General features: G+C 35.6%; 1 protein-coding gene across 2 annotated transcripts; it reads right to left on the reverse strand.

Annotated features, from left to right (window-relative positions):
- On the reverse strand, positions 1-26,082 carry LOC126824766 (putative RNA-binding protein EEED8.10). Of its 2 annotated transcripts, XM_050554138.2 has the most exons (21): positions 25,786-26,027; positions 24,755-24,849; positions 23,956-24,039; positions 22,245-22,329; positions 20,717-20,858; positions 19,975-20,061; positions 18,830-18,943; positions 17,635-17,732; positions 17,185-17,225; positions 15,073-15,148; positions 13,512-13,568; positions 12,410-12,520; positions 11,426-11,474; positions 10,208-10,251; positions 9,674-9,753; positions 9,156-9,261; positions 8,254-8,341; positions 6,938-7,078; positions 6,190-6,300; positions 4,159-4,227; positions 1-3,528 (listed from the first exon to the last, which is right to left on the reverse strand). In XM_050554138.2, the coding sequence occupies exons 1-21, from the start codon at positions 25,900-25,902 to the stop codon at positions 3,395-3,397; spliced, it is 1,929 nt and encodes a 642-aa protein (XP_050410095.1). In that variant the 5' UTR covers positions 25,903-26,027; the 3' UTR covers positions 1-3,394. The 2 variants fall into 2 exon arrangements, with proteins under 2 accessions (XP_050410095.1, XP_050410096.1); XM_050554139.2 differs by having other exon boundaries at positions 11,426-12,520; positions 25,786-26,082.
- Positions 26,083-27,290: the final 1,208 nt, after the last annotated feature.

Below are 27,290 nucleotides of genomic sequence, written 5' to 3' on the forward strand. Positions count from 1 at the left end.
TATGGTATCAAACAATTTATTAACATAAAAAATTCATGGCCCAATGCCTTAAAATAAGTGAAAAGGCAACTGGAAAACAAATTAAAGCAACTGGTCAATTCTCTTTCTTTTCAATTGGTATTATTTCTACATGATTTTTTATGTTTACAATGTCTTGTGAGTGATTTACATAGGCAATCTAGTTTTATCAGTTTTGTTAAAAAGAAAGATAATTTTCGATGCGAGTTCATAATTTTTTTTTTATTCCAAATCGTATTATTTCTACATGATTTGAACGGTTACATTATCTTGTGATATACATAGGCCGTCTAGTTTTGTCAGTAGCTCAGGATAATGTTCGAAATTAATCACATTTAGTTTCTCGGTAACTAATGTACAATTCGTCAATAGGCAGACGAAGTGACTTATCTTCCTACTGTAACCTATTGACGATAAGTCCCTTCGTCTGCCTATTGACGAATTGGGGTATGTTTGAATTCTTACCCAAATAAGTCCATTAAATATCAAAATACAACATGATTTAGTCACATATATATATATATATATATAAAAAATCTGTGCCAGAATAACTTCATCATCAAAGTCCTCAACCCACAGGCCCAGGCACATGATGCAAATCATTCAGTATTAAACTGACAACAGGCAACTAATCAGGATAGCGGACCACTAGACATTGAACCAGAACAAGAAAATACTATCAGTAACAACGTTAAATGAATAACAGAATCAGAACATGAATAACCAAAATAGAACAAGAAGAAGAAGAAGAATAGTGCTTGGGGACCTGTTCTGATCCAAAAACATAACATAAACAATGAGGCATAACATATCTGCTTATTAAAATGACAAAAACATATTAGGCTGTATAAAAAAAAATATTTGGTTCTCATGCTTCTGCATGCACTTGAAAAAAACCCAACCTGGAATGCCATTTAACCACATGACAAAATAAAGAACAAAATTACTGCATCAGATTGTTTGGAAGAACCCAAATATTTTTTTTCGTATGGCCTTAATAGTATTATATGTCCCATCCAATTGACTAGTTTTATAAACCTTGTTCATAATTAAAATCTTATAAAAATAATTAGCTTTAAACATTATTTAACATGAAATCAAAATTCAAATAAAATCATTACATGAAAGTCTCTGTGTGCATCATTTAAACATACATTATGCAAGAGCTAAATCTGTCTATTTCAGGTCTTTCTTTAGGCCTGAAATCTTATCTAAATTATTAATTAGACATTAATTAACCTATCCAGACCATAATCAACTCTAGATGGCAGCGCTAGCCTGCGATCTTTAGTGGATTGTAAGCGTTTTTACTGCATAACTTTCCTTCTCGATTAAACGATTAAATGGATAATAGAGACTATGCTGTTTATCGTACTGACTTTAGTAATGATGACCGAGGCTTATGGGAATTTCAGTCGCTTAGTTCTCGGTTCATAGTGGATCAATTTGAATGAAATTTTCGGCAAATTCCCTTTACATTATCTAGTTTTTAACTATTATAGTGAGAACTGCCAACTCGTTACCGAATCTCTCACAATGTATCTTTAATAGACTGATTATATTCATTTATTAGAGATTCAACTTTCACAAAATATTGTAGTTTGCATGTGACTCAAGAGACTTTCAGAGGCATTATCATATAAACATTTGGTCAAGTTATTTGTCATCTTGGCCTTACTCTAGGTCTAATAAACAAGCCTGAATTTAAGGCACCTATCATAGACATTGTCCGGTACAGATTCAATCCATGTCAGGTACGAATTCCTCTGATGCCTGTCATATTGTCCAGTACATATCTGTCTTTCTTCTATGTTTTTATTAGTATTTTTAATACACCCGTTTTTCATCCCATCCAAATGACTAGATAGTTTATAAAAAGACAGATAAAAGTGTAGAATCTTAATTGGGAAATAAGTCACCTGTCACAGATATTGTCAAGTACAGATTCAGGCTTGGTCAGACACAGGCCTCTGATGCCTGTCATTTTGTTCAGCATACTTTGTCTTTTTTCTGACAACTTAGAAAACCGACAGATACTGTAAATGTGTAGAATCCAGACTATTCTTGCTGGTTTCAATTACATATTAAAAGATAAACAAACTATAACAATATTTACATACTGAAAGCATGATTACATTACCGGTTATTACTAATACTGGTAAAATAATGTAAAACAAATATTAAAACAGGCTCTAAAATAAATGAGCTTAAAAACAGTGATACAATTACATCAATACAATTTCACTGTAGTTTCAATTTATACAAGGCAAGTTTCAGTATAAAGCAGCCTTCTTTTCATTGGCTGTGTAAAGCAGGTCCCTAGTTACATGTATTTATGCTCTCAATTAAATCATGAACGTTAGTGTATTTAGCATTCCAACCAATAACTGTTTATAACCGTACAAGACCAATATCTAGCATTCCAACCAATAACTGTTTATAATGGTATAACAGTACAAGGTCATACAACTAGCATTCCAACCAATAACTGTTTATAACAGTTCAAGGTCATACAGCTAGCATTCCAACCAATAACTATTTATAATGGTACAAGGCCATACAGCTAGCATTCCAACCAATAACTGTTTAGAACAGTTTATAGCATTTCATCCAATAATATCATATATGAGTCATACAGTTAGCACTCTGCAATAACTGTTTATAATGGTACAGCTAGCATTCCAACCAATAATATCATAATACAAGTCATACAGTTAGCACTCTGCAATTACTGCCTATACCTTTATTAGTCATACACCTAGCATTCCAGCCAATTTCTGTTAATAATAGGACTAGTTCCAACCAATTACTCTTAGTTAGACTATTTCTCTCATTTCGAGTAATACTGTTTATAACATTTCGAGTCATACTGTTTATAACATTTCGAGTCATACTGTTTATAACATTTCGAGTCATACAGTTTATAATATTTCGAGTCATACTGTTTATAACATTCTGAGTCATATAATATTTCGAGTCATACTGTTTATAACATTTCGAGTCATATAATATGTCGAGTCACACTGTTTATAACATTTCGAGTCATACTGTTTATAATATTTCGAGTCATACTGTTTATAACATTCTGAGTCATATAATATTTCGAGTCATACTGTTTATAACATTTCGAGTCATATAATATGTCAAGTCATATTGTTTATAACATTTCGAGTCATATAATATTTCGAGTGATACTGTTTATAACATTTTGAGTGATACTGTTTATAACATTTTGAGTGCTACTGTTTATAACATTTTGAGTGATACTGTTTATAACATTTCGAGTCATACAATTAGCTTTCATACAAATCATTGTTCGTAACATTACAAGATATACATCCTGGTCTCCATCTAAACTAATGGATATAATTATCAGCTACGACATTTCCCATCTTTCTGCTGCTAGACAATCGTCGTTATCCAGGAATTCATCTGTGATGTCATCAAACTGATCGTCACAATCTTCTTCCTCCCAAATATTCTCTTCGTAACCAGCGGCAACCATAACACCTACAAAGAACAATTTTCATAGATCACATTGTTACAACTGGTGTTACACAATATCTACCAAAAATGAAACAAACTGTGGTTTAATGTCCTACTGTTCTGCTCCGACTGGGCTAGTCAAGATGGGTATATGACATACAGTGGCCTGCTCTTATATTGAATTCTAAATGCCAAGGGATCTTTTAGCTGCATGCCAATGTGTTTACGGGAACCTTGGCTTTTTCATACCATCCGAACGACTATACATTGTCCCTTGCCACGCCCTTTGTCCTGCAACACTGACAAGGTGGATCCACGCCAAAAAATCACAATGAACTTTCTCAGCCAATGCAGGGATCAAACACCTGACCTCCAAGTTAGCGAGTCAACTTCTTACCAGCCTAGCTAGCCACCATGGCTCCATTCAATATCTACCAGTATTCAGCAGGTTTACAATATAGAGTTCATTAAGGATGTGTTATTGCCATGCATAATAATATATTCTACAGAGTGACAATGTTTAGAATATAGAGAACCATAATGCATACCAGCATACATATTTAAGGATACTTCAAAGTACTAAAGTCACATTCAATAGTAGCCACACTAGACATAAGCTTTGATAAAAGATATTAATAAAATATCTAAAATTACCTGATGCTTGAGGTTGACCATACCATGGTGTATCTTCCTTCACATCATCATCATCATCTTCTTCAGGGTCTACAATCAAGATATTACATCTTAAAAACTTTCAGATATTACATCTTAAAAACTTTCAGATATTACATCTTAAAAACTTTCAGATATTACATCTTAAAAACTTTCAGATATTACATCTTAAAAACTTTCATATATTACATCTTAAAATATTTCAGATATTATACCTTAAAACTTCCAGATATAATATCTTCAAAACTTCCAAATATCACATCTTTAAAAACATCCAAATATAACATCCTAAAAACTTCCTAATATTACATCTTAAAAACTTTCAGATATTACATCTTAAAAATCTGTAAGGTGAGCCAGATTTGTAACCATACAGTAACATGTGGTATTTATTCCTTGTGTCCTCCTAAAAGACACTTTACCCAGCTGCAAAATCAATGTAGCACAAAAATTCTGTAGGTTGCAGACAGATGACCATTCATGGGCAATAACAACATCCTGGTTTGTTCTGTGTCTTAAGACAAGTGTTATGAGAAGTAAATTGACGAGCGACTACCACAGATGGATGAAAGACATTAATATTTAAACATACATTATGCAAGAGCTAAATCTGATTATTGCAAGTCTTTATTTAGGCTTCGGATGTCATAGAAATTATAAATTAGATCTTTATTTACACAACAAGCACAAAATCAACTCTGTAGACCCACGGATGGTTTGGATTAACAGTTACATTGATGTTGAGCGATGCCTTAACAAATGACATCTAAACTATTTAAAGTGCAATAAACTAAACACAGATAATGACAAATTATACAATTCCTGGAGACCGTGTGATGACTAATACAGACGGACAGGTCTTCTGTCTTAATAATATCAATAAAAATATTTTTATTTCCCCAATAGGCACAACGCCACTGGTGTATACCTATAGATTTATCATAATTATATTATAATATTATGTCCTATATTCCATTGATTTAATGCATGCCCAAAATACAAGTAAGAATGAAAATTTACCCTCTCACTCCTTTTGTCCAATTGTTATAAAAATCCAAAAAGGTAAAACACAAATTCGGATATGACAGCAGACCAAAGACAGCAGAGATTATGTAGGTGGAGTTAACGCCTGTCAATCAAACGATCGGCCATACTAAGAATCGGTGAAGATGGAATTCAATCCCATTTCTAGTCAAAAATTACACTGGTGATAACTATGTTCAGAATAAAGTAATTTGACTGAAATTTTCAATATATTCTTCTTTCATCATCTATTTTTTAACTGTTATAGCAAGAATGGCCAACTCTCTATAAAAATCTCCCATAATGTATCTTTAAATACTTGATATATCGTACATAAACACAAGGAATGGAATGGGCTTAAATATCTCGACTACACAATACTTCCGTCATTTTAAGATTTTAATTTAAATTCTGTGGTTACTGGTTACAAGTGCAACAGAGAGAGGGGGGGTGGGTGGGGGGGTGGGAAGGGGGATTTTGCCCCAACAGCAGTGTTTCTGTCCACTTTCAATGTCCACTGTCAAGGGTTCCTTTACGTGCACACCACACTGTTCCAAAGGACCAGTCAAACTATTATTGTCAGACGTGCTGGCACTATCCATGTCAAGTGAAGACCAGGCTTTAAATAAAAAGGCACACCCTAGTCCAGTGCCGTAAAAAACATTATTTTGGGTGGAGATAGAGAGAAATGGGGTTTAACATCCACTCGATACAAACTAGGTCATTTCGGGACTAACACATGGTTCAATTTTATTTCAAAAATTCGCTTGCTTGTAGGGTCTTTTAGCAGTGGGAGGAAACCGGAGGACCCAGAGAAACCCACGAGGTTGGACAGGTGACCCTACTCCTTGTCATGTATAACCGGGGAATCAAAACCACGCTATTTGACTCAATGACCTTATGATACAACGCGCATGTGCTAACCATTCGGCCATCCAACCCCTCTTGTGTGGAGATAAAGTTTGTGTAATATATATATAATAATATAACCTGGTAATAATAAATGTTTATCTGGACGTAGATAATAACTAGAATAATCTTGTAGAGATACTGATAGAGATGTATGTAAGGGTGGTAACTCTTCATTGACAACACATGTTCCTGAAATATAAAATAAAACTTTGAAAGATGTTGGAATCCTATATCTTTCCACATGTTTATTTTGAAGTCATCAGACTTAAAGGGCCATTATGGGAGATTATAAAGAGTTGACTGTTCTTGCTGTAATAATTAAAAAAAAGATACCGGTAACATAAATAGAAAATGCTGAAAATTTCAGTCAAATGGCTCCACTCTGAATAGAGGTACTAGCTTGCTAGCCTCGATCATCCTTACTAAAGTCTGTATGATAAAAGACAAAGTCTCGATTATCCATTTTTTGATTTAATCAGAAGCAGCAGACCGGGTTCTAATCCAGTAAATATTGCAGACTAGCGATGACATCGAGAGTTGATTATGGTCTGGATAAGTTAATTAATGTCTAATTAATAATTTAAATAACATTTCAAGCCTAAAGAAAGACATGAAATAGGCAGATTTAGCTCTTTCATAATGTATGTTTAAGTAATATTTTAGAAATAGCTAACAAAAACAATATATTCCTAGTTGTAGCAGATTTTGTCAAGTTTATTTAATAAAAAACTTTTATCCAGCCTTGTTTCAGTGGAAACATTTTTCAACCACCTTAAAATAAATAGACGTTACATCATTGAAGTGAGATTAAGTGAAATGAACAAACCTCCAACATTGAGTAGAAGTTGGTGAGTATTATCATGTGTAAGGGAGATAACTGTTTGTATTAATTTGTTGGTGATCTGTATACAACCAGAGACATCTATTAGTTGTATCTGTGGACAGTTAAATACTATATCTTCTACTCCTGTAATAAAATGAAATGAAATGGGGTTTAACGTCCTACTGTTCTGCTCTGACTGGGCTTATGAAGACGGGCATATGCTATTCAGTGTGTTATGAGGGAAATTCTGCCCGGATAGCAGTGCTATGGCCTACTCTTATATCGAATTCCAACTGCCAAGGGATCTTTTACATGCAAGCCAATGTGTATACAGGACCTTTTTCACTCATCCAAATTACTGGACAGCTGTCCTTGTCAGGCCCTGCACCACTTGTCCTGCACCACTGACAAGGGGAAACCACATCGGAAAATCCTGATGAACTATCTCGGCCAAATCAGGGATCGAACCCCCAACCTCCAGGCTAGCAAGCCAGCATCTTACCCACTTAGCCACCGTGGCTCCTATTCACCAGAAAGAAATCTATCTTAGGCTGACCTTAAAAATATCTTTGTTTCGCCTAACGCGACCGACTAACTAAAACCACCCCCGACTTAAATTATTTTATTGCACTTTTCCGCGATCTTTTTATTTTATTTTGTGTGTCAACCTGAAATATATCACGAGAGTTATTTCCCTTTACTATGGCTATGGTTTGATTCATTATTGAAACTGGTTGATCAAGACGAAAGCGTCATAGGTGTCGCTTCTCAACAAAATGGTTGCAGACGAAAGCACGTCCATTCTCACGAAATGATTCTGCCTCTATGTCTGTGGGGCGTCGTTTTAAACATGACGACGATATTTTCAATATCTGTTTTCTAGAAAAATGAATGCACAACCCGCACGATCGTTAAAACCGTGTTGAGGGAGTTTCAAACGTGAGTTTGTGGCAATTCGTGTGCGAGTCGTGCATCACGAAAAATCCCGATGTCATTGATTTGTTTGCCAATAAAAGAAGACAAATGTTTGCACCTGGAAAATTATCAAGCTATCAAATTAGCTCTTAAAAAAAAAAATCTGAAAAAAAAACCGACCTACCGACCCTTCTCCTCGATTGTGGGTCGGGTTTGGTGAAACAAAGATATTTTTATATCTGTATCAGTAATATCAGAATGATTTATCTTACCTGTATCAGTAATATCAGAACAATCAGTAATATCAGAACAATCTATCTTACCTGTATCAGTAATATCAGTTATCTTACCTGTATCAGTAATATCAGTTATCTTACCTGTATCAGTAATATCAGTTATCTTACCTGTATCAGTAATATCCGAACAAGCTCGGACTATCAGTTGTTGTAATTTACCAGTCGTTGATATATGATTTAAACTGACGTCCGTTATCTGAAATATACAAATTGAACTTCATAATAATATCAAGTAATAGAGAGAGAGAAATGGGGTTTAACATCCACTCAACACAAACTAGGCCATTTGGGACTAACCTATGGTTCAATTTTATTTCATTAATTCGTAGGGGTCTTTAGCAGTGGGAGGAAACCGAAGGGCCTGGAGAAAATCCATGAGGTTGCACAGACGACCCCACTGCTTGTCACGTACAACCAGGGAATTGAAACCACGCCAGTTGACCTTATGATACAGCGCACGTGCTAACCATTCGGCCATCCAACCCCACAATATCAAGTAATAAATAGCAGTACTATGTCTGTCTTTTCTTCTATGAAATAATAACTGCCAATATATACAATCAAACTCAGTTTTTTTTATCCAATTCAACAACTAAAGACATTTTCCGTTGTCAGCGGCTGTTTCTTCTCAGCCCTCATCGGTATTGTCATGTGTAGAAATTGACTGAAAAGTATGCCCTCTTCTCCAAGTTACAAATGTATTTCCTAATTGCCTTTTAGGCAGTGATATCTTGACAACTAGTTAATTTAAGTACAGCAAATTTTCACTGAATACTATTTTAAAGGTATGGATTAAATTAAATAAAACAGACTATAACAAAATTGAATTGATCTCCTACTATCACCCTACTAAACATAGTTACAAATAATAATATCATTTCATCCAGTTATCGTTCATAAATGACCGATTCTGATCATATTCTGGTCCCGCACATACTGTCCAGTCCACAAGAAGGGAAGAGATCCTATACGGTGCTAGAACCACAGGGTAAAAATGTATTTGTACCTACCTGATATAAATAGCTGATATTAAGTTTGGTTAGATTTCCTAATAAGGACAGAGATTGAATACCTTCATCTGTTAAACAACGATGACATCCGCTTAAATCTAAAACCCTAAAAAAAATAAACCAAAAAAACAATCATAGTAAAAATAAACGATAAATAAAGTTATAATTTAAAATAAAGTTATAATTTAAAATAATATTATTTTAAAATAAAGATATAATTTAAAATAATGTTATAATTTAAAATAAAGTTATAATCTAAAATAATGTTATAATTTAAAATAAAGTTATAATCTAAAATAATGTTATAATTTAAATCACTGTTGAAAAAAGAGCAACATGCTGTATTATCTCGGAAACATTGACCAATGATATTTACAACATCAAGATCTTTACTTTTTATTCACCTAAAAATTCCCAAAACCTTTATGGACTGATCAGATGCCTTTAGCTGAATGTTAATCTTTAGTTGTATTCAATATAAAATTGTTCCCGTAATATTTTTAAAGCGCAAGATTTACCTGAGATTATAACAACCTGTAGCTATGGCAACCACAGCTTCATCTGTTAAACCACAATTCTGACTTAAATTTAACTCTTCCTATAACAAAGAAATACATAATAAATTACTTTTTATCAACACGCTACTGATATGAATGGAGTTTAACATCTCGTTAACACAATTTGCCAGTCATTTTGAGACTAACATATGGTTGTTTTTTTTCCTATGATCCCATGTGTAATATGGAGGAGAATACTGCCAGGACAGTTACATTCTGCATACTCTTTATAGAATTCCAACACTGTCAAAGTTTCTTTACCGGCACTCCCCAGGTTTTTAATCCCATCCTTTTCAGCCCTACAGGTGGTACTGCTGAAAAATGCCAAGCATATTCTTGACCGATGAAGGAATTCAAACCCTAAACATTCTAGTCGAGGTACCATTGATTGTTATCCATAAAGTTATGTTTCTTTTATTTCTATGTTTTCCTATCAATAAATGACAGTATTTCACTTTATAAAGGACATCAATGTAATAATTTAAGTATACTTACCAATAATTTTAAATGTTGAAGTTGAGTCCATGTTTCTTCTGTTACTATAAATAAAAATAAAATAAATATTTTGAACAATTTAAATTAAAATGGTGAAATGACATCTTATAAAAAGCATAAAATTAAAATGTTCTGGGAACTTTCTTGTATACTGAGTAATTTTCATTTATTTTTTTAATTTTGAAACTTGAAATGAAATAAGGTTCACATCCTACTTTTCTGCATCAACTGGGCTAATGAAGGCAAGCATACCAACTTCAAAATGACCTGCTTTACTAGTCAAATTGTTGAATAGTATGCTGTTGGGGTCAGGACTGGGGTAATGAAATGTGGAATAAAAGGGGGTTTCTGCACCGACCAGGCTAAGGAAGACAGGAAAATGACTCACAGCATGCTATCAGAGGAATTTTGACCGGACAGCGGCATTTTCAGTTTATCAACGGTACTTAATGCTGTCTAAAGAAGTTAATTATGTATATCTGACACAGCTTTTGTACAATCTACACTGCTTGACCATCAACGTATGGATTTTAGATAATTCTACACACTACAGACTATTGTTTTATAGAGAATTGATGTGGCTAATGCCGTTTTTATGTAAATGAAATGAAATGGTGTTTAACGGTCTACTGTTCTGCTCCGAACTGGGCTAATGAAGACGGACATACGCCATACAGTGTGCTATGAGGGAAAGTTTCCCCAGACAGTGACACTACAGCCTACTCCTATATTGAATTACAACTGTCAAGGAATCTTTTACGTGCATGCCAATTTGTACACAGCACCTCGTTTTTTTGTCCCATCCGAACGACTAGACAGCTGTCCTTGTCAGGCCCTCCATCCTGTATCACTGACAAGGGGTAGTCATTTTATGTTCTAATAGATATAACATAACCATTTGTTAAATATGAAAAGAGAGAAATGGGGTTTAACGTCAATTCTACACAAACTAGATCAAATCGGGACCAACATATGGTTCAACTTTATTTCCATAATTCGCTTGCTTGTAGAGGTCTTTAGCTGTGGGAGGAAAACAGAAAACTCAGAGAAATGCCACTTCTTATCACGTACATGCGGGGAATTGAATCCACTCCACTTGACTCAATGAGAGACCTTATGATCTATAGTGCATGTCTTAGACCATTCGGCCAGGCATCCCCCACCCCGATTCCTTAAATATGAAATGAAAAGAGTAAAAAAATGTTACTCATAACATACCATCATGTAATGAACCACCGCAGTGTAAAATTCTCAAATGGGAAAAACTCTGAAAAAAGGAAATATTCAGAATTTATTTTGTGCATCAACAAGCAATGGTTCAGCTTCAGTTGTTAGAGTTTGTTTTTTTTACAGCCATCTCTAATAGAATTCAAGTTCAGGTGATTTGAGAGTAAGATCATAGCTACAGGAGCAGTTGTACCATTGTATGATACACATCCAAGTTTCTACCTACCCTTCAACTGTCAAGGGTTATTCTACGTACACTCCAACGTGTCTACTGGAGCTTGGTTTTTCATCCTAGCAATCAACGTCTTGAAAAATCCTGAGGAATTTATTTTGCCAACACTGATCTGACCCGTGACCTCCTGGATAGTGAGCCAACAACCTTACTCACTTAGTCACTGTGGCCCTGATAGCTAGGATTAGGTGTACCACTAATAGTGATCAGTGCTAGTGGGGGGGGGGGGATCCATCATTGAATTGGATTAGAATTGATATACAAGCAGGATTTCATAACGATTTGCTGGAATAACGACTTGATAGGTAATATTTTTAGCCACTGTGAAGGTATTCTAATGCGACGAAGAATATATTAATTCGCAGCCCAATGAAATTTAAAGCGAAACATTTTAAGGATATTGAAAATTAGAGTATGGTTATATTGATTAGACACTATTGTTCGACTAATCAGAAACCATGAAATTTCAATTTTGGAGGGGACAATGGCTTAATTTATTTGTTATGGCCAGCTCAATTTTAGTCAAGGTCGCTAAGATTTAAATAAGGTTAGGGCACGTGCTTATTGGTGAGATTGTAGGTTAGGCTTTGGGTGAGCATTGGGGCTAGGTCCAGGGTTAGGGTTGGGATTAGCTTGTGCTAGCCCTGTTTACGTCTCGTGACCTTTGATCAAACTTGAAGTTGGCCTTATCAAATAGATCTAACTGGGGGACAATGGAGAATAAAGGGAGATAACTGTACAACCTGTGTTATTGTAAGTATAGATTTACTGGTTAATAAACAACAATCTGTTATATATAACTCCTCTAAATCAACACATCTATCTTTAATCTTCTCAATACCAACATCACATAACTATAAATATAGAAGATATCATAGGTCATCTCGAGTAATCTAACACTACCTATGCCCATACTAATTTCAGTTTAGGTAATATATATATACTTTGGTTATAGGTATTAGACGATATTCATTACACCTTGGTTGTGGGTATAGGGCGAGTTCCATTACAATCATTGGTTATGAGTGAAGGAATATTTTCATTACAAGTTGGTTATAGGTATAAGGAAATTTTCATTACAATATGCCAATATGGTTATGAGTGTAGGAATATTTTCATTAAATGTTGGTTACAGGTATGGAATGATTTCCATTACCCTTTATGGGTATAGGATGATTTCCATTACCCTTTATGGGTATAGAACGATTTCCATTACCCTTTATGGGTATAGGTCGATTTCTATTACCCTTTATGGGTATGTGATGATTTCCATTAACCTTTATGGGTATATGACGATTTCCATTTCCATTACCCTTTATGGGTATATGACGATTTCCATTTCCATTACCCTTTATGGGTATATGACGATGGGGATCACGTGGCTAAGTGGGTAAGACGCTAGCTCGCTAGCCTGGAGGTCGGGTGTTCGATCCCTGCATTGGCCGAGAAAGTTCATCCAGATTTTCCGGCGTGGTTCTCCCTTGTCAGTGATGCAGGACGGAGGGGCTGACAAGGAAAGCTGTCTAGTCGTTCAGATGGGACGAAAAACCGAGGTCCCGTGTACACATTGGCGTGCACGTAAAAGATCCCTTGGCAGTTGGAATTTGATATAAGAGTAGGTCGTAGTGCCGCTGTCCGGGCAAAATTTCCCTCATAGCACACTGTATGGCGTATGTCCGTCTTCATTAGCCCAGGTTAGGAGCAGAACAGTAGGACGTTAAACTCCATTTCATTTCATTTCCGTATATGACGATTTCCATTACCCTTTATGGGTATAGGACAATTTCCATTACACTTTGGATAAAAGGATATTTCTACTGAAAAACAATGAAGATTTCAACCTACCTTTTTACATTCTTTCAGTACCATGATTTTAACTTTCGGACCAATCATATGGAAACACTAAAAATAAAATTATATATTAACCATAGAATTGTGATTGGTATCTAGATATTGGTTTTGATTGTCAATAAAAGATCCCTTGACAGTTGGAATTTGATATAAGAGTAGGCCGTAGTGCCGCTGCCCGGGCAAAATTTCCCTCATAGCACACTGTATGGTGTATGCCCGTCTTCATTAGCCCAGTTAAGAAGCAGAGCAGTAGGACGTTAAACCCCATTTCATTTCACTTATGGTACGATCAAACAAATAATTTATTTAAATGTATTTTGTATATTTAGTTTACCTACATGTACCTAAGTTTACCCATCTCTATTGTAAGTTTAATATTACTGGCATCATCTATATATAAGTTCACCTGTAAGTTTAATATTACTGGCATCATCTATATATAAGTTCACCTGTAAGTTTAATATTACTGGCATCATCTATATATAAGTTCACCTGTAAGTTTAATATTAGGCAAAAAAAAATGGGTTCTGTTTCCTGTAACAGATAGAAAATAGGGTAGGGTCGGTAGGTAGGGTTTTTTTTTTTTTTTTTTTTTTTTTTTAATGTTACATTGTTAGATCTTGTAGATGTACTGTAGCATAATATTCTGTGTGAAAATCTTCAATTTTATGTTAGGTTGAGTCAGCGCCGAGGAACATGAAGCATGAATAGATTGGTGGATGGAATTCTTGAATAATTGTTTAAAATGTATCAGAGGCTAGATTATGATTTAAATATTCTCTTAGGGGGCAAATGGACTTTTTAATCGTTCTATGCTAAATAAAATAATAGCGTAGGAGGCCATTTTGTTCAATTCAAGGGAAAGAACTTGCGATGAAAACTTAGACCTGTAGTCTCAATTTTCACGTCAGTTAGCAATCTCGCGTCAACAGTATGACAGTTCTTAATAATCGTTCGCTGTACAGTACTCACTTATTCCGATTGGTAAATGCAGATTCAAAGAACGATGACATTTATATCCATTTATAGCAACAAATAATAAAGCCATTTTCACGAATCCGGTTGGCTTAGAATATTTTGAACGGTCGCTCGTTGAACAAAAATTTTTTTTATTTCCCTTGACACTAAAAAAAAAAATTGAGTCGGCAGGTTTTTTAATGGGTCGGTCGGTTTATCTGATTAAGATAAAGATGTATATTTCGTTTCGGTTTTTTATACTTTAAAGATGGCCTCTACTACATGTAGATCTGACAAGTTTTACTGGAAGGTCGTGTCAGGGGTTGTATGAGCGGCTTTTGACCCTATGACATCAGACATTAATCAATAAATCAGCATTGACGTTTCTATTGTTTTACCCACAGTTCCATGCATGACACACCAAGAACTCGCTGCAACAGACCATTTCATTGGCTAATCCCTCACTTCAACCAAAACGGCAGTAATATAACAACTCTTGCAGATCCTAGTGTAGTAAAGACAAGCAAAACGAAACTTTGAACTATAAAAAACGAAACGAAATAGGATCTGTGTTTTAATCAGATTAAAATTGACCTACCTGACCTGTAAGTTTAATATTACCAGTAACATCTAAATATTCTAGATCTTTATTATTATGTAACAACCACCATAATCTGTTCAAATATACAACAAAAAATGAATTGAAATGAAATGAAATGGGGTTTGACGTCCTACTGTTCTGCTCCTATACTGGGCTAATGAAGACAGGCATACGCCATACAGTGTGCTATGAGGGAAATTTTGCCCGGGCAGCGGCACTATCGCCTTCTTTTATATCGAATTCCAACTGCCAAGGGATCTTTTACGTGCATTCCAATGTATACACGGGACCTCGGTTTTTCGTCTCATCAGAAAAACTAGACAGCTCTGCTTGTCAGGCCCTCCGTTCTGCACCACTGACAAGGGAAAACCACGTCGGAAAATCCAGATGAACTTTCTCGCCCAATGCAGGGATCGAACACCCGACCTCCAGGCTAGCGAGCCAGAGTCTTAACCACCGAGCCACCATGGCTCCCAAATATACAACAAACATTCATGATCGTGATTATTGCATACGTCAATGTTTGATACACTTTGTAGGTTGTCACGACGACGGGACATGAACTGACAGGAGAAAAGGTGATTTGAGATAGTGACCAAACGCTACTGAACTTTATTCATTAAAGAAATGCAATGCAATGAAATGGGGTTTAACATCCTACTTTTGTGCATCAGTCTAATGGAGACAGGTATGCACCATACAGTATACAGTCAATCTGGTTAAAACACAGATCCTATTTCGTTTCGTTATTATAGTTCAAAATTTCGTTTTACTTGTCTTTACTACACTTGGATCTGGAAGAGTTATTATTTAACTCGTGTTCTGAATAGTGTCAGGGATAAGCCAATGAAATGGTCTGTTACGGCAAGCTTTAGGCATGTTTTGCACGGAACTGTGGGTAATCCACTAGTAACATCATATCTGATTGGTTAATCAAATGTCTGACGTCATAGGGTCATAAGTCGTTCTTTTGACCCCTGATGTGACCTATGACTATAACTTGTCAGATCTTCATGTAGTGTAGGCCATCGAAAGTATAAAAAAACGAAACGAAATATAGATGTATTTTAATTAGATTGGTATACAATGTACTATGGGGGAAATTTGGGGTAAACCCACAAGGTTAAGAAGGCGCCTCTATCTCCAAAACACATACGCTCACACCAGGGATCACAACCACAACCGCAAGCCAGAGGTGACAGGCCAGCTAGAGATCGAAGTGCGACACTCTAGACAACTAGGCCATCCCAACCCCGCTGAACAGCCTGGCTCATCATATGTCATTCTAAATTCAAGCTCCAGGCATGGCATTCATCAGTACTAATTAATGTAACATTCAATGAAGACAGATTTAGCTAACAGGGAAATAAATTCACACAACCACAATGTAAGATTCTATGCCATCTACTTCTCAATATGGTCCGAACCAAAATAAACATAGTCCACAGGTTTAAGTATAGTGTCAATTACAAATTTCATTTTCTCATAGTTCAGTGAAACCACATTTTTTTAGCAATTGTTTTAATGTCATTCAGTAACTGAACTGGAATGTCACAATTCTCTGAAATACAATTACTGCTTATTACTGAGCGACGTTTCGACTAGGCTTGTACGTGACCTGTAAGTTTAATATTACCAGTAACATCCAAATATAAATTAGGCTTAGTAATAAGCAGTAATTGTATTCCATAGAATTGTGACCTGTACATAATTTTTTATAACACTATATATATAAAGGCTCAATACCACTCTTGTTGTAACTGAATAATATGTCCCAATCTTTATTCTGGTCAACAAATTGTACTATCTTACAATATTCCAATTAATTGATGATACAAATTTTATCTTAACACACCTAATTTAAAAAATTGGAAAAATTCAACTAAATGATTTGAAAAGCTTGACGTAAAGCTTTTCAAATCTGACTTGGATTTAAAAATATTTTTGAAGCCTTTGGACAAGTAAAATAGGATTTAATGGATAATTTATACAACAGGTAGGACACTAACACATCTAGTACTTAGAATAAGGCTATTATTTATTTTCTGGAGCTGTCAAGCCAGCAAGAGTGTCATTGTCCCTTTAAATTGTTTAAATAATAAAACTTACCCCTTTTCTCCAATATACAAACATCTCTGTAATCTTACCCACTGAAATAAAATATAACTTTATTCATTAACAACATATTTATTATGGGATGATTTTTTTCCCTTAATTTACATGTGTGAAGACTGTCTCAAGTCAGGTGAGGAGAGAGAGAGAGAAATGGGGTTTAACATCCACTCGACACAAACTAGGTCATTTCGGGACTAACATGTGGTTTATTTTTATTTCAATAATTCGCTTGCGCATAGGGGTCTTTAGCAGTGGGAGGAAACCGGAGGACCCGGAGAAAACCCACGAGGTTGGACAGGCAACCATACTCCTTGTCACGTACAACCGGGGAATCGAAACCCCGCCAGTTGACTCAATGACAGACCGTATGATACAGCGCGCGCGTGCTAACCATTTGGCCATCCAACCCCCCGTAATATAACAAGGAATAATAGGAAATCTGACCTTTAATGTGTGAAGATCTTGAGTTAAATCACGTATAGAAATATTAGTAGCATCTACTCCTGATAAATCTAACTTCTCTAGACTCGGACAATACTTATCTAAAATATAAAAACAATACATTATTTTTGAAACATCTAAATACATTATTAGTACAAATACATCTAATATATAAAATCATGAATAGATGGCTATATACGCTATGGATAAATTTTAACACTTTAATCTGTCTGCTGCTAGGCTTCAATTGATTAAAGGGCCAATCCCGATTATATTTTGGAAAAAAAAAATGCTTATTTTTGTGTTAAAATCCCTTAAAATCCTCTACCTTAGGGCTGAGCAACAAATTCAATATATGTGATGCGTTTTGAAACAACTTAAATGGAGACCGGTGTCCCAAGCTGTATTATATGGTGTCTGGATAAAACTTTACTTTTATCTTATAAAAATAATGTGAAGGTAAAATTTACCTTTCGTTATCAAGTACAGCACATGGGTCATTCACTGTATGCACCTCATTTAGAGATAAAATTACTCCTCAATTTTCAGATGTAGTTTAAGGGTTTGACGGGCCGGATGACAATGCCTCACGGGCCGGATTCGGTTTGCGGGCCATAGTTTGCCCACCACTGGCATACACCATGCAGCTTGCTAAGAGGGACATTTTGTTAATAATTTGATTTCCAACTTAGGTGATCTTTTATATGCTGCCAGTGATAAACATAGGACCTTGGGAGGCGGGGGGGGGGGGGGGGGGGTGTCTCAACACTTTATCCTTGTCAGACTTGGCACTGAAGTTTCTCTGGGGGTTGGATGGCCGAATGGTTAGCACGCGCGCGCTGTATCACGAGGCCTGTCATTGAGTCAACTGGCGTGGTTTCGAATCCCCGGTTGTACGTGACAAGGAGTAGAGTTGCCTGTCCAACCTCGTGGGTTTTCTCCGGGTCCTCCGGTTTCCTCCCACTGCTAAAGACCCCTACGCGCAAGCGAATTATTGAAATAAAATTAACCCATATGTTAGTCCCGAAATGACCTAGTCTGTGTCGAGTGGACGTTAAACCCCATTTCTCTCTCTCTGTGAAGTTTCTCGCTTGGCCAACGCTGGGATTGAACCCAAATCTTCTGGTTATTGAACTCAGCCATCTCACTCAGACACAGTGGATCTCAATATCCATTAATACGATACATAGTTACTTACTGATTATCTGCATAGAATAATCTGTTAAAAGTCTTGGAGAGGAAGATAAGTCAAGTGATTTTAATATCGGTCCACATCTTTTTAATATTGAATTTAACATTTTATCTGTTAAACCTGTAATACATATACCAAAGAAAAATAATACACCATTTTATACACAATGGAATGGATCTTGGTTTTATAACTACCTGTTCCTTCACTTTTAAATGTGTGAATTTTACACTTCAACATTCAACAGTGTGAAGTTTACACTTAAATTGTGTGAATTTTAGACTTCAACTGAGTGAATTTTACGCTTCAACTGTGTGAATTTTACACAAACTGTGTGAATTTTACACTTCAACTGTGTCAATTTTACACTTCAACTGTGTCAATTTTACACTTCAACTGTGTGAATTTTACACAAACTGTGTGAATTTTACACTTCAACTGTGTAAATTTTACACTTGACCTGTGTGAATTTTACACATAAACTGTGTGACTATTACATTTAAATTGTATGAATACTGCACATAGATAATGTGAATACTGCACATAGATAAAGTTAATATTGAACGTAAAATGTTGCATATAAATTGAGAAATTAAAGATACATTCCAGCATACAAACTGTGTGATTTGATGATATATTTGGACTAAAAACATATTAATATATCAAAAATTTGCATCAAATCCCTCTTAAAACTTTGTATTCACGAGGAGATACCCCAAGCTATAAAATATCTATTTTTAGAAGCCATGTTTGTCACCTCATTTGATTGAAGTGGGGGCATTTTTCAGAACGTATTTGTCATTACTTTCTCTCCATTGAAAAATACTTTATTGATAAACACTTTCGAGGAAATGTATTTTTAAGTGAATATTGCACATAAATTGTGTGAATATCACATATATATTGTGTGAATTTTGCGGATAGACACATGCCAATAATTGTACTTGTAGTCTACAGTCTTTCATAAACTAGAAACTGTGCTTGTCAGCTCCACAGGCATTATCCATTAAAATTAGAAATGGGCTTGAAATTCTCCAAATGTTATGCTCGGCTGATACCCAGATTATAATATGCATAATGAACCTATTATAAGAAATGTTAAACAGATTCCATACATAATAAAGTCATAAATTTAAATTCAAGGAAAAACCTACTTTCAAATCTTCTGAAAGTATTGTAAAAATCCAGTGATTTCTGTCTTTTCCAGAGTCTCAAGGCCAATTTCTTCCACCTATGACAAACTAAACATAAACAAGTCTAAAATTAACATTAACCCTTTCATTAAGTGGGACCTGCTCCCGAGGTCATCACACACTGCACAAATTTTTTGTGTGAAGTAAGTCTAGAATATCAACGACCACAGTAAATAAAAGACCACAATGAATTTTAAAAAGATCTGATAGTAATTGTAGCTTGCAGAGAGTTCAAAAACACATTAGGGACAACCGAAATAAGACAGAGAGAGAGAGAAATAGGGTTTAACGTCCACTCGACACAAACTAGGTCATTTCGGAACTAACAAATAGTTCACCTAATTTGATTTGGAGGGGGGGGGGGGGTCATTTTTCAGAATGTATTTGTCATTACTTAGTCTCCATTTACCATACATATTGATTTAAATTCCGGGAAAAACCACAATAAATTTTAAAAAGATCTGAAAATAATTGTAGCTTGCTTAAGTTCAAAAGACATCAGGGACAACAGATGGACCGTATGCCAAAGGATACAACCAAATTTCAGTGTGGGTATATACAAAGGTCTCATCATGATAACTTTACACTCTCAATTTTATGAGACATTAATTTTATCATTTTTCTATTTGAATTCCTTGGAAATAATAATTATTTAATAAAATAAAAATATTGTTTATTTTAGTTGTCAATATGAAGTTTTTACCTCGTTCTATTCGGATCCTATCACGAAGAGGAAGAAAAGAAAAAATCTTTTCCCATAATTCATCTGGTATATTTATGTTAAATACTGGCATTTCTTTTGCTGTTCCAAGATCTGTAACTTCAGTACTATCTGATACAAGCACCTTTTTAAAAAATATGTCAAAACATTTAATAAATGGTTTGAACCATCTCACTCTGAGATTAATAGTTTGGGTGTATCTAAAATCTGTAGCTAGATTGACAAATGTTTAACAATAATAGATGCAGAAAACTGTATGGGGGTGGGGTGGGGGATGGCCGAATGGTTAGCGAGTACACATTGTATCATAAGGGCTGTCGTTGAATCAACTGGCGTGGTTTTGATTCTCCGGTTGTATGTGACAAGGAGTAGGGTCGTCTGTCCTTCCTTGTGGATTTTCTCTGGGTTATCCAGTTTCCTCCCACTGCTAGAGATCCCTACACAAAAGCGAATTATTGAAATAAAATTGAACCATATGTTAGTCCCGAAATAACCTAGTTTGTGTCAAATGGACATTAAACCCCATCTCTCTCCATTCCATGGTGGCTCAGTGAGTATGGTGCTGCCTTATCAATCAGGAGGTCCCAGGTTGAATCCTGGTGTTAGATGAGAAAGTTTCTAGGGATTGTGCAGCCTGGTTTCCCCATGTCTAGTTGTTCGGCAAGGTTCCACGTACATATTGTTTAAAGATTCCTCCCAGTTGGAAATGAAAATAAGAGAGAGAGAGAGAAATGGGGTTTAACGTCCACTCGACACAAACTAGGTCATTTTGGGACTAACATATGGTTTAATTTTATTTCAATAATTTGCTTGCGCATAGGGGTCTTTAGCAGTGGGAAGAAACCGGAGGACCCGGAGAAAACCCACGAGGTTGGACAGGCGACCCTACTCCTCGTCACATACAACAGACTTTATGATACAGCGCGCGCACGCTAACCATTCAGCCATCCAACCCCCCCAATGAAAATAAGAGTAGGTCGTAGCTTGGCTTACAGGGCAAAATTTAACTCACTGCAAACTTCATTAAAAGTAAAACGTTAAAGGACAACGTTGGTGTCAGTCATTATCACATCTATCATAGCGATGATTTCTGTGTTAAAATTATATTTGGAACACATTTAACCAGTTCTATCACATTTGTAATAATGGATACACAAGGTACAATTTTATGGATACACAATTACTGAGTTTAATACTAAGCGACGTTTCGACAAGGATACTCTCTTCTTTATCAAGCAAAAAAAAAATGATGCGAGTATCCTTGTCGAAACGTCGCTTAGTATTAAACTCAGTAATTGTGTATCCATAAAATTGAACCTTGTGTTAATATGTTCTATTACTAAATGCCAATCAAAGAAGACCACCGTTGTCCTTTAACCCCCATTTTCATTTCTCCATTCAATAACCAAAATAAATACTAAACGTCATTAAATTGTTTTTTTTAGTTATTTTCAGATAATTTTTTTATATATCAAAATAATAAAATATATGGAGAAAAATGATGAATTACCTGTTGGTCATGATTATTATTGTTATTTTCATATCTTCTTGTGTTCACTCGTTTAGATTGTTCAGCCATATGAACTCGAAGTAATCTACAAATATATATAAATACACATTATTTAAAGGCTCAATACCACTCTTGTTGTAACTGAAAGATATGTCCCAATCTTTATTCTAGTCAACAAATTGTACTATTGTACAATATTCCAATTAATTGATGATACAAATTTCATCTTAACACACCTAATTTAACACATGTAAAGCTTTTCAAATGTGACTTGGATTTAAAAATATTTTTGAACCCTCTGGACAAGTAAAATAGGATTTAATGGATAATTTACACAACAGGTAGGACACTAACACATCTAGTACTTAGAATAAGGCTATTTTTTATTTTCTGGAGCTGTCAAGTCAGCAAGAGTGTTATTGTCCCTTTAATAGGATGTTCTACAATATTGGCTACATTGATGACATAAATGACTTAAGCGGCCCATACACTTCAATTTCTTCGTCAATTAATTGATTGACAAAGAAATTGAATGTGTATGGAGGACATTGACGGTAAATCAATTGAAACAATTTAATTGAATCATTTAATTGACGGATCAAAGTTCCTTTGATATCTATTGACGGCTCGTCCTTTAAATAGACCGTGTGTGCTAGTGCCAGAGATGCTCTCATCTCAAAGATTTCGATCAGTATGAAAACTGAGGCAAAAACATTGATCGTGTGTGGGTAAGGTCAATTTCGTCAATTAATTGACATCAATTAAACATGCATTATGCAAGAGCAAAATCTGCTTATTACAAGTCTTTCTTTAGGCCTGAAATGTTATCTAAATTATCAATTAGACATTAATTAACTTATCCAGGCCATAATCAACTCTAGATGGCCTCGCTAGCCCGCGATCTTAAGTGGATTGTGAGCCTATTTACTGCATAACTTTCCTTCTCTATTAAACGATTAAAAGATAATCGAGACTATGCTGTTTATCGTACTGACTTTAGTAATGTTGACCGAGGCTAGGCAGAAATTTCATTCGCTTAGTTTTCTGTTCATAGTGGATCAATTTGAATGAAATTTTCAGCAAATTGTCTTTACGTTATCTAGTTTTTAACTATTATAGTGAGAACTGCCAACTCGTTATCGAATCTCCCATAATGTATCTTTAATTGACGAAAAATTTGAACGTGTATGGGCAGTTTTACTGTTCTACATCTACCAGACTAATTAACATCCAACAATCTGGAGAGAAAGAAAACACACGAAGTTGGGCAGACGCCTGTACTCCTTGTCAGATACAAACTTCACGCCACTTCACTCAATGATAGACCTTAACATCTAAATTTTAGGCAGATGACCCTACTTCCTGTCACATACAAACTTGGAATCGAAAATCACACCACTTGATAGACCTTACGATCATTCAGCCGTACAACCCAGTTAATAAATCTACTAACAGTAATCTACTATATAGACCTGTATTGTAGAGCCAGTTAAACATATATTATGCAAAAGCTAAATCTGCCTATTGCAGGTCTTTCTTAGGGCTGAAATGTTATCTAAATTATTAATTAGACATTAATTAACTTATCCAGGCCATAATCAACTCTCGATGTCATCTAGTTTTTAACTATTATAGTGAGAACTGCCAGCTCTTTATCTAATCTCCCATAATGTATCTTTAATAAATCTACAGTAATCTACTATATACTGACCTGCCTTGTAGAACCAGTCTTTCATCTTCAGCCTGTAAACACATCTGAGCTTCTTCTGCTGTAGAAAATGTTACAAAAGCAAACCTGAAATTTACAAGACGCACAAGGGAATTGAATATTTGGCTTATACTAGTGAGAAAATGAAAGTTCTTGCTTAAATAAACTGACAATAACCCATTTTCAGAAACATTATAAATAAGCATATCATGATCTGTTGAAATAATTAATATTTGAAAATGTTCCCATAAAAGCTGCCCTTGCCTTGACGCCACAGCCTAAATCAACTTCATTTAAACAAATTTATAGGTTCTAAATTCAACTTAAATCCATCATGAGTTTTAAAATGAATGAATGAAACAGGGTTTTATGGCACGTCAGCTCCAACCGGGCATGAGTTTTAGAGTAAGAAGACAAATGAAATGAATTGAAATGGGGTTTAACGTCCTCCTGTTCTGCTCCGACTGGGCTAATGAAGACAGGCATGCCATGAGAGAAATTTTTCCAGGACAGCGGCGCTACAGTCTACTCTTATATCGATTCCAACTGCCAAGGGATCTTTTACGTGCACGCTAATGTGTAAACAGGACCTTGGTTTTTCATACCATCCTAACGACTATACCTTTCCCTTCAAAGGAGGAACCAGAAAATCCTGATGAAATGTCTTGGCCAATGCAGGGATCGAACATGGGACCTCCAAAGAAAATCGAAACCACACACTGTAGAAATGTCAAAACACTCTACACCTAATTAATAATGTATTATATCAGTTTGATGAAAAGTACATTCGATATATTCTTACCCTCTTGGTAACTTTCTGTAATGGTCTTTAGGTAGATGAAGTCTGTTCACCCTACCAAACTTCTGAAAAAAATCTTTAAGTTCTTTTTCGCTAGTCTAAAATAAAAATAAAACATTGTGACTTTGACATACTTTATCAAAACTTTAGTATAACACAGATTTATTGAACACAAGAAATAAAGTAGACTATACTTTGTACTTTACCCCAAGTAAAGATATATGCACCATACCCCAAGTAGAGATAGATGTATCATACCCCAAGCAGAGATAGAGATGTATCATACCCCAAGCAGAGATAGAGATGTATCATACCCCAAGTAGAGATAGATGCACCATACCCCAAGCAGATATATATGCACCATACCCCAAGTAGAGATAGATGCACCATACCCCAAGCAGATATATATGCACCATACCCCAAGTAGAGATAGATGTATCATACCCCAAGTAGAGATAGATGTATCATACCCCAAGTAGAGATAGATGTATCATACCCCAAGTAGAGACAGATGCACCATACCCCAAGTAGAGATAGATGTATCATACCCCAAGTAGAGATAGATGCACCATACCCCAAGTAGAGATAGATGTATCATACCCCAAGTAGAGATAGATGCACCATACCCCAAGTAGAGATAGATGTATCATACCCCAAGTAGAGACAGATGCACCATACCCCAAGTAGAGATAGATGTATCATACCCCAAGCAGATATATATGCACCATACCCCAAGTAGAGATAGATGTATCATACCCCAAGTAGAGATAGATGCACCATACCCCAAGTAGAGATAGATGTATCATACCCCAAGTAGAGACAGATGCACCATACCCCAAGTAGAGATAGATGTATCATACCCCAAGTAGAGACAGATGCACCATACCCCAAGTAGAGATAGATGTATCATACATGTACCCCAGATAGATGTACCATACCTAGTAAGATGTAAATATACCCCAGGAAAAAAAAGATTTATTAAACATGAGTTGGGTATATTCGCTCTATATTAAACTTGAGTTGGGTATACTTACTCTATATCCGATATTCCCAACAAATAATCTTCTATCTAAACTAACATTCTCCTTCTCTTCCATTTTATTTTCACCATCGATAACGACTTCTCTCTCAAAATCTGTCCACACAGACATTATATTTTTTTTTATTTTACACACAGCATCGCAAAAACTTTGTACTTTTAACTGAATCTACAAACATGGTGTGGTTTTATCTTTTTCACTGTTATATGTTTATAACTGGAATAGAAACAAAATATAAATCTGTTTTGTTCAGGGGATCACGGTGGCTAAGTGGGTAAGACGCTGGCTCGCTAGCCTGGAGGTCAGGTGTTCGATCCCTGCATTGGCCGAGAAAGTTCATCTGGATTTTCCGACGTGGTTTCCCCTTGTCAGTGGTGCAGAACGGAGGGCCTGACAAGGACAGCTGTCTAGTCCTTCGGATGATACGAAAAAAACGAGGTCCCGTGTTACATTGGAATGCACGTAAAAGATCCCTCAAGGCAGTTGGAATTCGATATAAGAATAGACGATAGTGCCACTGCCCGGGCAAAATGTCCTTCATAGCACACTGTATGGCGTATGTCCGTCTTCATTAGCCCAGTATAGGCGCAGAACAGTAGGACGTTAAACCCCATTTCATTTCATTTCAGGATTACATGTATTTCAAGGGGAACTAACTCTTTTGGAATCTTCTGGTAAAGGTTTTTGTGTCTATTCTTGAAATGAAATGAAATGGTGATTAACACCATGCTGTTCTGCATATCAGTTGATTTCATTGACTAAACAGAGTCCCACATGCTCACATTGGTGTGAATGTAAAAGGACCCTTAACAGTTGGAATTTGAATCAAGAGTTGGTGGTAGACCACTATCCAGGGAAAATTTCTCTCAAAGCACACTGCGTGGCGTATGCACATCTTCATTAGCCCAGTCGGAGAAGAAAAGATGGGTGTTAATTAAACCCCATTTCATTCTATTTCAACAAAAAGTAGGATGTTAAACCCCATTTCATTTTTATTTCAACTGTGACCTGACAACAGATATATAGAGACTTTTTCACGGGATGTTAAGGGGGGCCATGATGGATGTTAAAAGAGAGATAATTCATTGGAATATTTAATGCATTGGATCGACTTTATGCAACAGAAGGTAACACCAAATATAGTGGTAAGGTCTTCAGAATTGTTCATTTTTTTTTTTTATCAATATCCCAAGCATGTGCATGGTGTCTCTGCTCAGTGTTATTATTTCAACACGGATGTGAACTGTCAATCATTGAAATCATGCACCGATTTTAAAGGCTATTAAATTCCAATGTCAACTTGTGTAATCAACAAAACGTCACAAACTTTATATCGTTAATTAAATGAAATTCTGCAATTAGTGTGCCAATAACTATTTAAATTAATTTGATTGATTTATAGTAGTTACAAACTGTAGAAAACAAACCTTGCCTTAAAAGGGTTTTAAAATTAGAGTTATCTTTCCCTTTCACCCGGGGAAAACTTTATGGTTAATGGG

This window comes from Patella vulgata, chromosome 6 (genome assembly GCF_932274485.2).
Source record: "Patella vulgata chromosome 6, xgPatVulg1.2, whole genome shotgun sequence".
NCBI classification, from domain to species: domain Eukaryota; kingdom Metazoa; phylum Mollusca; class Gastropoda; family Patellidae; genus Patella; species Patella vulgata.

Bases quoted from the DNA above. Each gene is read 5' to 3' on its own strand.
- LOC126824766 (XM_050554138.2), bottom strand. From the start codon at position 25,902: ATGTCTGTGTGGACAGATTTTGAGAGAGAAGTCGTTATCGATGGTGAA. The intron at 24,040-24,754 runs GTAAGAATATAT...TGTAAATTTCAG, and splicing joins TACAGAAAGTTACCAAGAGG to GTTTGCTTTTGTAACATTTT. The intron at 15,149-17,184 runs GTAAGTTTTATT...ATATTTGAACAG, and splicing joins TTGTATATTGGAGAAAAGGG to ATTATGGTGGTTGTTACATA.